This window comes from Salmo salar, chromosome 10, assembly GCF_965601325.2.
Source record: "Salmo salar chromosome 10, fSalSal1, whole genome shotgun sequence".
Taxonomy (NCBI): Eukaryota; Metazoa; Chordata; class Actinopteri; order Salmoniformes; family Salmonidae; genus Salmo; species Salmo salar.
Genome location: NC_138300.1, coordinates 22,652,220 through 22,662,823, shown reverse-complemented (window position 1 = coordinate 22,662,823; position 10,604 = coordinate 22,652,220). Strand labels below are relative to the sequence as shown.

Genomic DNA, 10,604 nt, shown 5'->3' with positions numbered 1-10,604 from the left:
GTGTTTCGCCACTTTTTGTGATCGCAGGCAATGGGAGATATGGAGCATCATCGTTGTTCAGTCGTAAGAGGTCAAGATAACCTATATGAAGAATTTGTGACTCGAGTCACAGACTAGATCTTTCTGGAATATGATGAAATTGAACACCCCAACTTTCTTTCTTGTTTAATTCATTCAGACAATGAAGACAAAGCAAATGGGCTCTAACAGTATTTCAAATGGTTTAAGTCAGAAAATCCCTAAAAATTATTGGTTTGATACTTCCCCCATTTAATTTTGTCCTCAGATGATGACAACCTACCTCAGTCATACAGAGAGAGTAGCACCTGAACTATGGTTGCTATAGAATTTTAACAAGAGGGTCTACTTTTTCTTTTTTCGCTCGCATCACTTAAAAATAAAGAAATCCATTAAACATTTTATACAACTTGTACGGCCCAAATAGGGAATAGGTTATGGGAAGCAGAGTCATGTTCATTAGGGCACAATAGCAACATGTTTTTTTTTTTTAATGTTTTGTAATGGAAAACGAGTACTTCCCTGTTTGAGTGTTTTTGTTTTGTGCTGAATATGACCCAGGAGTGCTGTATCTTTGAGAAGTTCTTGTAAGTACTCCCCACTGCATTGAAATATATACGATTTCAGTTGGTGTCTGAATAGCTACACAGTATGACAAGCAATTGTCATAGTGGCGGGTAAGCAGAGACCAGCAGTTATCGTTTGAGGTTTTGGAACATAATCTTTTCAGATTCTGTCCAATGTTCTGTGTTGCCAGTGTTGTTCATATTGATCAAGGAAACTAATACAGCATGGATTATTTTCACCTGCCCATTTATTGTCAGTTAACCGTTGGATAGTCTGAGACTAAACACTGCTGCATTCAACCTTCTTCCCCCTAAATCATGACAGCTTTACAGTGTTTTGAACCAGATGAATTTTTCTTTCAGTTTCTTAAATTTGTTCATTAAAAAAAAAATGATTGAACAAGGCACTTGACTAAAGAATGTCACAAATATTAGTATCGACACAAAACTGGTCAAAACCATGTTGAGGCAATTGTGCCAAAGCAGATTTGTGTCAATTATCTCTTGTTGCAAGGTCAGATTTGGGTGCCTTTTTTTGTTTTGAGTTTAGATTGGTGGAGGCTGGAGCCCACAGTTTGGCTATTTGAACTGGTCTACACAGGAAGTCCCAGTAAGAAAATATATTATTTAAGACGATTTGTCATTATTTACTTTTTTTTTTTTTTTTTTACAGAGTGGGGGACTTAAGGAGGGATGTATCTCCAGATGTGGAATGGTATCGATTTGTGAGTGTCGACATCCTTTTGACTTAATTGTCTTTGTCTAAAGTATAGTATTTATTGATAATTGATTGCGTCACAACTTTGTTTTATTTGAAAGGCAGTTTGTATTAAATTGTACATATGTGGCAATCAAGAGTGCTGTACCAGAGCCATTTATATATGGCTTTGTACTGTACACAAGTTCCCAGTAAGGGGTAGCAGAACACTTACGAAGCTGGAACTTTTTTTGTGAATGAATACGTGGCAAACTGAATGACCCAGGCTCAAGGCACTGCCATCGTTAGACATGTCCCTTTCCATCTGAGTAAACTGAGTTCTAACCAATAACACATTCTGCCTCTTCCCAGTTCAATGATATTACACTCAAATTAGCCTTTATTATTACATAGGCCCTAGATGAATGTCCTCTCTACAGGTAGTTTAAACAATCTATCAGTAATGACTGCTTCAGATTAGCTTTTTCCACAGGCACAGTTCAAATTGTAGTAAACATTGTTCATCTTTTGGGTTCCAACGGTTGCTGAGACTTACAAACGTTTAAATATTTTCGTTCCTGGTCATTAGATTCCTCACCCCAGCGATAGTCCCCGTTTTTTAATTTGTGCTGTTTATGGTATTTGTCTACTTTCAGGATTTTATAGAACAGTCTGTTGTAAATTCCTAGAATCTCTCAAATGGTATTGGTAATACATGCATTTGACTATAGCGTAAGCATATTGACATTTTGTAATCATCCTGAATTCAGACTTGCATAGACACTCAGTACTGTATGAGTAAGCCATTTTGTGGAAGATGTAGTAGTATACCTAATCTAATAATGAGATGGTATTGACTGAGGAAACGTATGGGATCTTGTCTTCCACTTTTCTGCAGTACTCATGACATTTCCATATATTTCAAGCTTGCGGATGTTATACCGATAGGTGAGTTCTGAAACCATTATAGGTAACCCGCATGGTTTGATGGCACTTTCTGTCAAATAACCCCAAACCGTAGTGGTGTCCCTGAATATGACCATAGATGTATGATTCATGCATTTTAAGCAACATGTTATTACGTCTAGCAGAATTTCATCTTCAACTAAGCCGATCTATCCAACAAATGACTCTACAGATTTGAATCCCGTTTTAATTTATAAGTGTAGAACATCACTGCGCAGATAGATTTCCTCAAGCTTTTTCATATTGCGAGAGAGATGAAGTACAGGTTGTTTCTGAGGAACTGAGCAAGATGGTGAAACCTGGGTTAGGGTCCAGAGTGGGTTTTAAGCAAATGGTGGATCAGGTCTTGATGGTGGCATTCCTTATTATAACTGCTTAAGGTAGCATGGGCAGGGCTTGCAATCCATTATGTAAATGTTTTGTTTGTCTTTTATATCTTCATATTAAAAGACAATACAATTAAAATATTTTATTAAGCTTCGAATCGCCTCCAGTTGTTACAAAAGTCAGACACAATAAAATCACAAATACCAGTATTGGAACTGATGCCACTTTAGGGGTAAGAGGTGGTTGGGTCATCACTAGTTACCACAGCCACAAAGTCAATTATGGCTAATCATTGCCTAGTTCTACAATTTAACTTATTACAATCTGACTTTAACCTTATGCCTAACCTTAAGACCAAAAAGCAAATGTTTGTTTTCATGAGTTTTTACGGTATAGCCATTTGACTTTGGCTGTGGTAACTAGTGACAACCAGATGGGGTTGAGGTGTAGATTGGTGTGACATCCTTCACCTGATGCTGGGGCCTCAGGGACACATTTGTCTCCTTTTCAAAAATAACTGTACAATTCAAAATCATATTCTAACACCTGTTATTGACTTGTGGAATTAATTAAACCTTTTTTTTCTTTTTTATCGAATTGTCTGCTAAGTCATGTTAGCTTGAAAAGTAACAAGTTCCTTCTGGAAAAATAAAAGTTATTCAAAACAGAGATCATGATCAAATTACTTTTGCCAGTTTTTTTTCCCCATGGGTAGATTTCCCTCAAGTTTAAATACTAAAATTAAACAATCAAGTCAAACCTTTTGAAAAGTGAAGTTTGTAAATTTAGGAGAGTAATTTACGTAGTAGTTGAGTAGCTAGGCCTATTTGTAGAAATCTGCTTGATCGTGCCATTGGAGGTCGCTACCATTAAACATGGCTGTTTTAAAATCCCGCGATAGTTCAATTGCCATGGCATGATGGCTCAGACTCGCGATTTTTGGAAGACTCCCCATGTTGCTGCTTCCTGTATCGAAACACCGAATTCCGTCTCCGCAGTCTGCAACCAAGCTTCACACCCCGGCTCCATCCTGGGGAAGGTCTACAAGTGTACCCCTTTAACCTTCGAACGCTAACAATCCTCGGTCAGTGACCAGCCAGTCCTGTCAACCACAGCCGTTGTCCTTGTAGCGAGGGCCGCTCTGATTTGAGGAACGCAGCACACGATTTCCGTAGGGGAGGTGGTGCTAGCTGGACAAGAAGCAAAAGGAACAGTAATGTGTACAAATCTAGTGTACTATTATAGCTAGTTTGTTTTTGAAATATACCTTACTCGTTAGATATCTAAAATAGTCAAATGCACCTGACCTGATGGTGACGTGCATGTGTGATTGTCCTTACAAACATCTATCTGTCATGCTCGCAAAGTAACTAGCTGGCTAAGCCACTAACAGCCAGCAACATTTACCCCTGTTGCTGTTTTAGAACAACTTTGAATTATCAGTTCCTTGTACTGATTTGCTTCGGAAAGTCGTCCAGGACACTGTAAAATATTTCGATATGGCTCCGAAGAGAAGACCCGTTCCCCTAAATATCACGCCCATTGGAGAGGGGCAGTCCATCTCCACAACCATCGATGCTGCGTCCGAGTGAGTAACTCGGGAGGGCCGAGAGCATGTCTATTGTGTACTGTACTGATATCGGGTAAATTATGGTTCTGGGGACTAGATGCACAATTTTGTTCCAGAACACTTACCTATATAACACTAGCCTAACTCGCCTGATTCAAACCAATCATGGGCTCAGTGATTAGTTGTATCCATGTGCACCCATATGTCCCCAGGACCAGGATTGAAAGTATGTTTGTTTAATATTGATCTATGCCACACTCCCTCAATGCATCTCCACTTCTCAGAGCCAATCTGGAGGCCTTACAGAAGAAGCTAGGTGAGCTAGATTTGGACGAACAGCAGAGGAAACGCCTGGAGGCTTTCCTCACCCAGAAAGCCCAAGTGGGCGAGCTGAAAGATGATGATTTCCACCCCATATGTGAGCTGGGCGCTGGCAACGGTGGAGTGGTCAACAAGGTCCGCCACAAACCCTCCAGACTGGTCATGGCCCGAAAGGTGAGTCTACCCTTGTATCAATTTTTTATATTTCTCCCTAAACTCAGTTGTAGATCCACGCTACACTACTAGCCTTGGGTGCCAGGCTTCTAGGCTGAGACATACAGCCGTTGAAGGAAACCAGGTCCACACAAACAAGTCTGTTTTCATTCTGGTTTATGGCTCAAACTGTTATTCTAGATGAGCACTTGATTATTCTTATGTTCTCATCTGATCCTCTCCTCCACAGCTCATCCACCTGGAGATTAAGCCTGCCATCAGGAACCAGATCATCAGAGAGCTGCAGGTGCTGCATGAATGCAACTCTCCCTACATCGTGGGCTTCTACGGGGCCTTCTACAGCGATGGAGAGATCAGTATCTGCATGGAGCACATGGTGAGCTTCTGATAGAGACCGGTTTGAGTAGAGGGGGTGGATCAGTCGGAGGACTAGCATTGTGCTGGAATGTCGGAAGACATTGGGGGTCAGTGGCAAAAAGGCTGATGTGTGAATTAGAGTTTTGGCCGGGATTAGGAATATTTGTTTGTGGTTTTGAGACTGCAATGGTGCTTATTACAGGACCTGTGGCATAACACTAACAAACCAGTTGTAACTTTGATTTAACAAGTTAAAATGTTGCAGTGGTTATGATATATAAATCATGTCATGCACCTGGAGCTATTGTGCATTACAGAATGCGGACAATGTACAGACATTAAACCGTTGCCTATTGGGTACAGGATGGAGGCTCTCTGGATCAGGTGCTGAAGGAAGCCAGGAGAATCCCTGAGGAGATCTTGGGAAAAGTCAGCATAGCAGTAAGTATTACTCAACTTAATTAAGATTTCAATTAATTGTTTGTGCTTAATTGGTGGTGTTTTCCTTCATTTGGTATTTTTTTCATAAATTCCCAAGGTAAGTTTATTATGACTAGATGAGTTAAAAATATATATTTTATAATATAAAATGCTCTTTAATTATTTGTTACTTTTATCTCACTTTTTTAGGTATTTTCTTAGCTGTATTGTTGGTTAAGGGCTTGTAAGTAAGCATTTCACAGTAAGTTCTACACCTGTTGTATTCGGTGCATGTGACAAATAAAATTTGATTTGATATTGTTGTTCTAAACGCAACTTGGCAGTTTGTCACAACTGTGATCAAGTGCACTCTGTTCCTTTCCCTTGTGGTTAAGGAGTTTTTTGTTTCTCAATGGACTGCTTTTTCTCCTGTCATTGTGATAATCATGAGTCACAGGAAGCTCAACATGCAAGGCCTTCTCACTGTTCTCACCATTAACACTGTGGGCGTCAGTGCGTGTTTTGGTGTGATCTTGTATGGATGTAACTATGGACCCAGGCAGGGTAAAACGTCTCAGAGCTGGTCTTTGTGTAGGACTTCCGGTCCAGGAAGTGTGGATGATACGCTGTCAGAGTATGTTGTGTTAAATAAAATTTTTGCATATCACTCTTAAAGGTACTCCGAGGACTTGCCTATCTGCGGGAGAAGCACCAGATCATGCACAGAGGTAAGACAGCTCTCCATATGGACTATTGTTTTCCATATAGATTGTATTTTTGTGCATATAAATGATATGATTTGAGACCCTGGGTGTAGTGTTTTATTTGGACATAGTGAAATAGTGTGAGGTGTGTTTGGGTGTATCTTGAGTTGAGGGGATGTAACGTTTATGGTGTATAATGGTGTTCTGGAGCTGAGGGTGGTGGTGGAGTGTTTTGAGCTGAGGGTGGTGGTGGAGTGTTTTGAGCTGAGGGTGGTGGTGGAGTGTTTTGAGCTGAGGGTGGTGGTGGTGTGTTTTGAGCTGAGGGTGGTGGTGGAGTGTTTTGAGCTGAGGGTGGTGGTGGAGTGTTTTGAGCTGAGGGTGGTGGTGGAGTGTTTTGAGCTGAGGGTGGTGGTGGAGTGTTTTGAGCTGAGGGTGGTGGTGGAGTGTTTTGAGCTGAGGGTGGTGGTGGTGTGTTTTGAGCTGAGGGTGGTGGTGGAGTGTTTTGAGCTGAGGGTGGTGGTGGAGTGTTTTGAGCTGAGGGTGGTGGTGGAGTGTTTTGAGCTGAGGGTGGTGGTGGAGTGTTTTGAGCTGAGGGTGGTGGTGGAGTGTTTTGAGCTGAGGGTGGTGGTGGTGTGTTTTGAGCTGAGGGTGGTGGTGGAGTGTTTTGAGCTGAGGGTGGTGGTGGAGTGTTTTGAGCTGAGGGTGGTGGTGGAGTGTTTTGAGCTGAGGGTGGTGGTGGAGTGTTTTGAGCTGAGGGTGGTGGTGGTGTGTTTTGAGCTGAGGGTGGTGGTGGAGTGTTTTGAGCTGAGGGTGGTGGTGGAGTGTTTTGAGCTGAGGGTGGTGGTGGAGTGTTTTGAGCTGAGGGTGGTGGTGGAGTGTTTTGAGCTGAGGGTGGTGGTGGAGTGTTTTGAGCTGAGGGTGGTGGTGGAGTGTTTTGAGCTGAGGGTGGTGGTGGAGTGTTTTGAGCTGAGGGTGGTGGTGGAGTGTTTTGAGCTGAGGGTGGTGGTGGAGTGTTTTGAGCTGAGGGTGGTGGTGGAGTGTTTTGAGCTGAGGGTGGTGGTGGAGTGTTTTGAGCTGAGGGCCCTGGTGTGAGGTGTGTGGTGTTGTTCTGGAGCTGAGGGCCCTGGTGTGTGGTGTGGTATGTGGAGCCGATGGGTGTTCTCCGGTGTGTGGTGTTGTTCTGGAGCTGAGGGCCCTGGTGTGTGGTGTGGTATGTGGAGCCGATGGGTGTTCTCCGGTGTGTGGTGTTGTTCTGGAGCTGAGGTCCATGGTACAGTGTTTTGGGCTGTGTTGTGGCAGGGCTGAGGCAGAGCTGTCTGGGAGCCCAGGCTGTAATTACAGGCTCTCAGATGTGATTACATGGCAGCCGCGCCCTGCAGCCCCCTCCCTCCGTCTCTCCCTCTCATACTCGCCCCTGTCTCCCTCTCTCATATTCGCCCCTGTGTCTCCTCTGAAGTGGGAGGGGGTCACCACAGAGGATGGATGTCAGGTCTACAACCCCATTATTCAGTTTCAACTTTCCAGACTGTTTGTGACTAGGGGGGATTGAGGAGGATTTGGCTTGTTTGTATGGTCTCAACTGTAACTGTAGTGTTCAGCTCTAGCTACCACAGAGTCGCTTTGTGAAATGTGTCAGTGTTGAGGTGTCTGGCATGGTAGAGGGGCTTGGACAGGGACGTGGGGAAGGGGCAGCTGGTGCTGCTGGGTCTGGAACCTCGGCCTTCTCTCTCTCTGGGACCTCAGCCCTCTCTCTCTCTCTGGGACCTCACCTGTCCTCCCTGCTCTGCCACGCAGACGTCAAGCCCTCCAACATCCTGGTGAACTCGCGCGGGGAGATCAAGCTGTGTGACTTCGGCGTGAGTGGCCAACTCATCGACTCCATGGCCAACTCCTTCGTGGGAACGCGCTCCTACATGTCGGTGAGTCAGCTCTCCTTCTCCCTCCCTGCCCAGGACGCCCTGCCAAGAGCTGAGGCCGTGCCCAGTAGAGGGCCGTGTGGCACGGAGGCAGGCTCTGCCAGCCCTGCCCCCTCCCCTCAGACACCTGGAGGGCGCAGTGCACAGAGCCGCCCGCCCACTTGGCCAGCTCTGCCTGGGTGTGACGTACGTGTGTGTTCCTCAACAGCCGGAGAGACTGCAGGGCACACACTACTCTGTGCAGTCGGACGTGTGGAGCATGGGCCTGTCCCTGGTGGAGCTGGCCATCGGCCGCTACCCCATCCCCCCGCCTGATGCCAAGGAGCTGGAGGCCATCTTTGGCCGGCCCGTACAGGACGGAGCTGAGGGGGAACCACACACCATCTCCAACCGTCTCCCCAGACCACCAGGAGGGCGACCAGTCAGCGGTGAGAACTGACCTGAATCCCCTCCTCACACATAATACAATATAGATGATATTAGTGCTTTTCAAACAGATTTCCTTTTGCTTCTCAGTAAAAAGTAACTGGAATCAAACATTTTAAGTATTTTATTTGTGATATCCATATTCTCCTCTTCCTCAGGACATGGGATGGACAGTCGACCAGCCATGGCGATATTTGAGCTGCTGGACTACATTGTCAATGAGGTCAGATGAACTGCTGACCCCACACATTATTCTCCTTATTACCAGTTCTCCTTGTCTGTGTGCTCTGGGGATTTTGAAATCACATCTGTCTTACACACCTTTTTTACTCATTCCCAGCCTCCTCCCAGGCTGCCACTTGGTGTCTTCACCAACGATTTCAACGAGTTTGTGACAAAATGGTGAGCCCAAGCATTCATCATATAAGAATAGTGCCCATTACCTCAGCACCTTTTATTGTTGTTTTACCATGACACTTCTGTTTTGTGGCTGTGTGTGGACTCAACACACGTCTTGTGAATTATTGTAGGCAATAGGCACAGCATAGAGAAATGTGGAGCAAACGTACATGTTAAAGGTCATTTTCTCATCCCTTGAGAATGATGGCCACGTCAGCAGAATGAGATTTCTTGTGCAGCTTAATCAAAGCGTTCCTTTCTATTCTTCTCTGAGGGGGGGGTGGGGGGTCTAATGATTTCTCTGGAGTCATGGAGATTATCAAATGTTTCTGTTTGTGTTAATAGTCTGATCAAGAATCCAGCAGAGCGAGCTGACCTGAAGATGCTCATGGTGAGTAGCTGTTGACTTTTATTTCAAGTGCATCTATGTAGTTGTACAGTTCAGCTCTGATTGTTCATTGGTCCTCTGTAGCTCATGTTCCTCTAGCTCAGTTGGTAGAGCATAGCGCTTGCGATTTCAGGATAATTTGGGTATATTCCCAGGACCACCCGTATGTATCCATAAATTACTAAGTCGCTTTGAATAAAAGCATCTCCTAAATGACGTATTATACTATATTTATTATTGAGGTTTGTAAAGACATTTTTTTATTTGCAAACTGGCTATGTTCCCTACTGTACATGCCCTTTCAGTATCAGCCATGGACTAATATTGATGCGTTAACTAACTTGCTTTTACGGTTTGTTATTGTTTAGAACCACACGTTTATCAAGCGTGCTGAGGTGGAGGAGGTGGACTTCGCTGGCTGGATGTGTAAAACCATGGGCCTCAACCAACCCAGTACCCCCACCCGTGGCACTGAATGAGAAGCCCAACGCCAGCTGCTTCCCACACGAGGATCCCCAGTGCCTCACTGTCTCTCTCACACACACACACACTTTGGCACCCCTTTCATCTTGCTCTTAAGAGGTTTCAGCTCTTAAGTATACTCATCATCAGGGCCCATTTACTCATTGTATGACCACAGGTTTCCCATACCAGTGTCATGGTAGAGTCACACACATCATGCTATTTTCTCCTATCATATTAAAGATATTCATTTCATGAATTGCCATTGATATCATCTTACCACTTGTATTGATAAATTCTGTATTATGTTCATGGTTTGTGCAACAGCATATTGGTGTAGGCTGTAGAGGAGCTATCTTTGACAATGAAAGTGTCCATGACAGAAATCAAGTTAAGTGCTTTGAAGGTACAGGAGGACTGCAAACCAAAGAAGGTTCTCATCTTGACTACTAATGTTTTGGATGTCATGCCTGATCAAAGTACTTAGTTTTGTACATTCATGACCAGTACATTTTTGAGAGAGGAGTACTTTCAATGTTGACATTTTGATTTGATTTTAATGATCATTAAACACTGTACAATGAACATCAAATGTGCTCATTTTACGAAATGGAATGATTTACCATCATATATTTTCCAGACACCCGTGGTTATTTTTTTTTTGTACTTGTATCAACTGCCTGAAACTCATGTCAAGTTACAATCTCTCAAACCGTGACTATAGATGCTCTGAAAGGTTCAGATTTTTGCCAGTCTACTCAATTTATTCCCAAGAGTGTTTTTCGGTTGTGCTCCACTGTTTTGCTTTGCGTGAGTAAGTAAGTGTAACCTACACTCCAAGCGTTCTCATTGTGAAGCCCCAGCGTGGTGACTGGCTTTGTAACATGTATTAG

At 43.9% G+C, this 10,604-nt stretch overlaps 1 protein-coding gene across 1 annotated transcript; it reads left to right on the top strand.

The window, feature by feature from the left end:
- Positions 1 to 3,790: 3,790 nt before the first annotated feature.
- On the top strand, positions 3,791 to 10,303 carry map2k2a (mitogen-activated protein kinase kinase 2a). The gene is made up of 11 exons (XM_014216381.3): positions 3,791 to 4,162; positions 4,429 to 4,639; positions 4,869 to 5,015; positions 5,360 to 5,437; positions 6,093 to 6,144; positions 7,915 to 8,039; positions 8,245 to 8,464; positions 8,621 to 8,685; positions 8,803 to 8,864; positions 9,207 to 9,252; positions 9,618 to 10,303. The coding sequence occupies exons 1-11, from the start codon at positions 4,074 to 4,076 to the stop codon at positions 9,726 to 9,728; spliced, it is 1,206 nt and encodes a 401-aa protein (XP_014071856.1). The 5' UTR covers positions 3,791 to 4,073; the 3' UTR covers positions 9,729 to 10,303.
- Positions 10,304 to 10,604: the final 301 nt, after the last annotated feature.

What these genes read in the sequence shown, in the direction of transcription:
- map2k2a (XM_014216381.3), top strand. Translation starts at nt 4,074, where the DNA reads ATGGCTCCGAAGAGAAGACCCGTTCCCCTAAATATCACGCCCATTGGA. An exon ending in GACTGGTCATGGCCCGAAAG is followed by an intron (nt 4,640 to 4,868) that starts GTGAGTCTACCC and finishes TCTCCTCCACAG; the next exon opens with CTCATCCACCTGGAGATTAA. An exon ending in GCACCAGATCATGCACAGAG is followed by an intron (nt 6,145 to 7,914) that starts GTAAGACAGCTC and finishes TCTGCCACGCAG; the next exon opens with ACGTCAAGCCCTCCAACATC.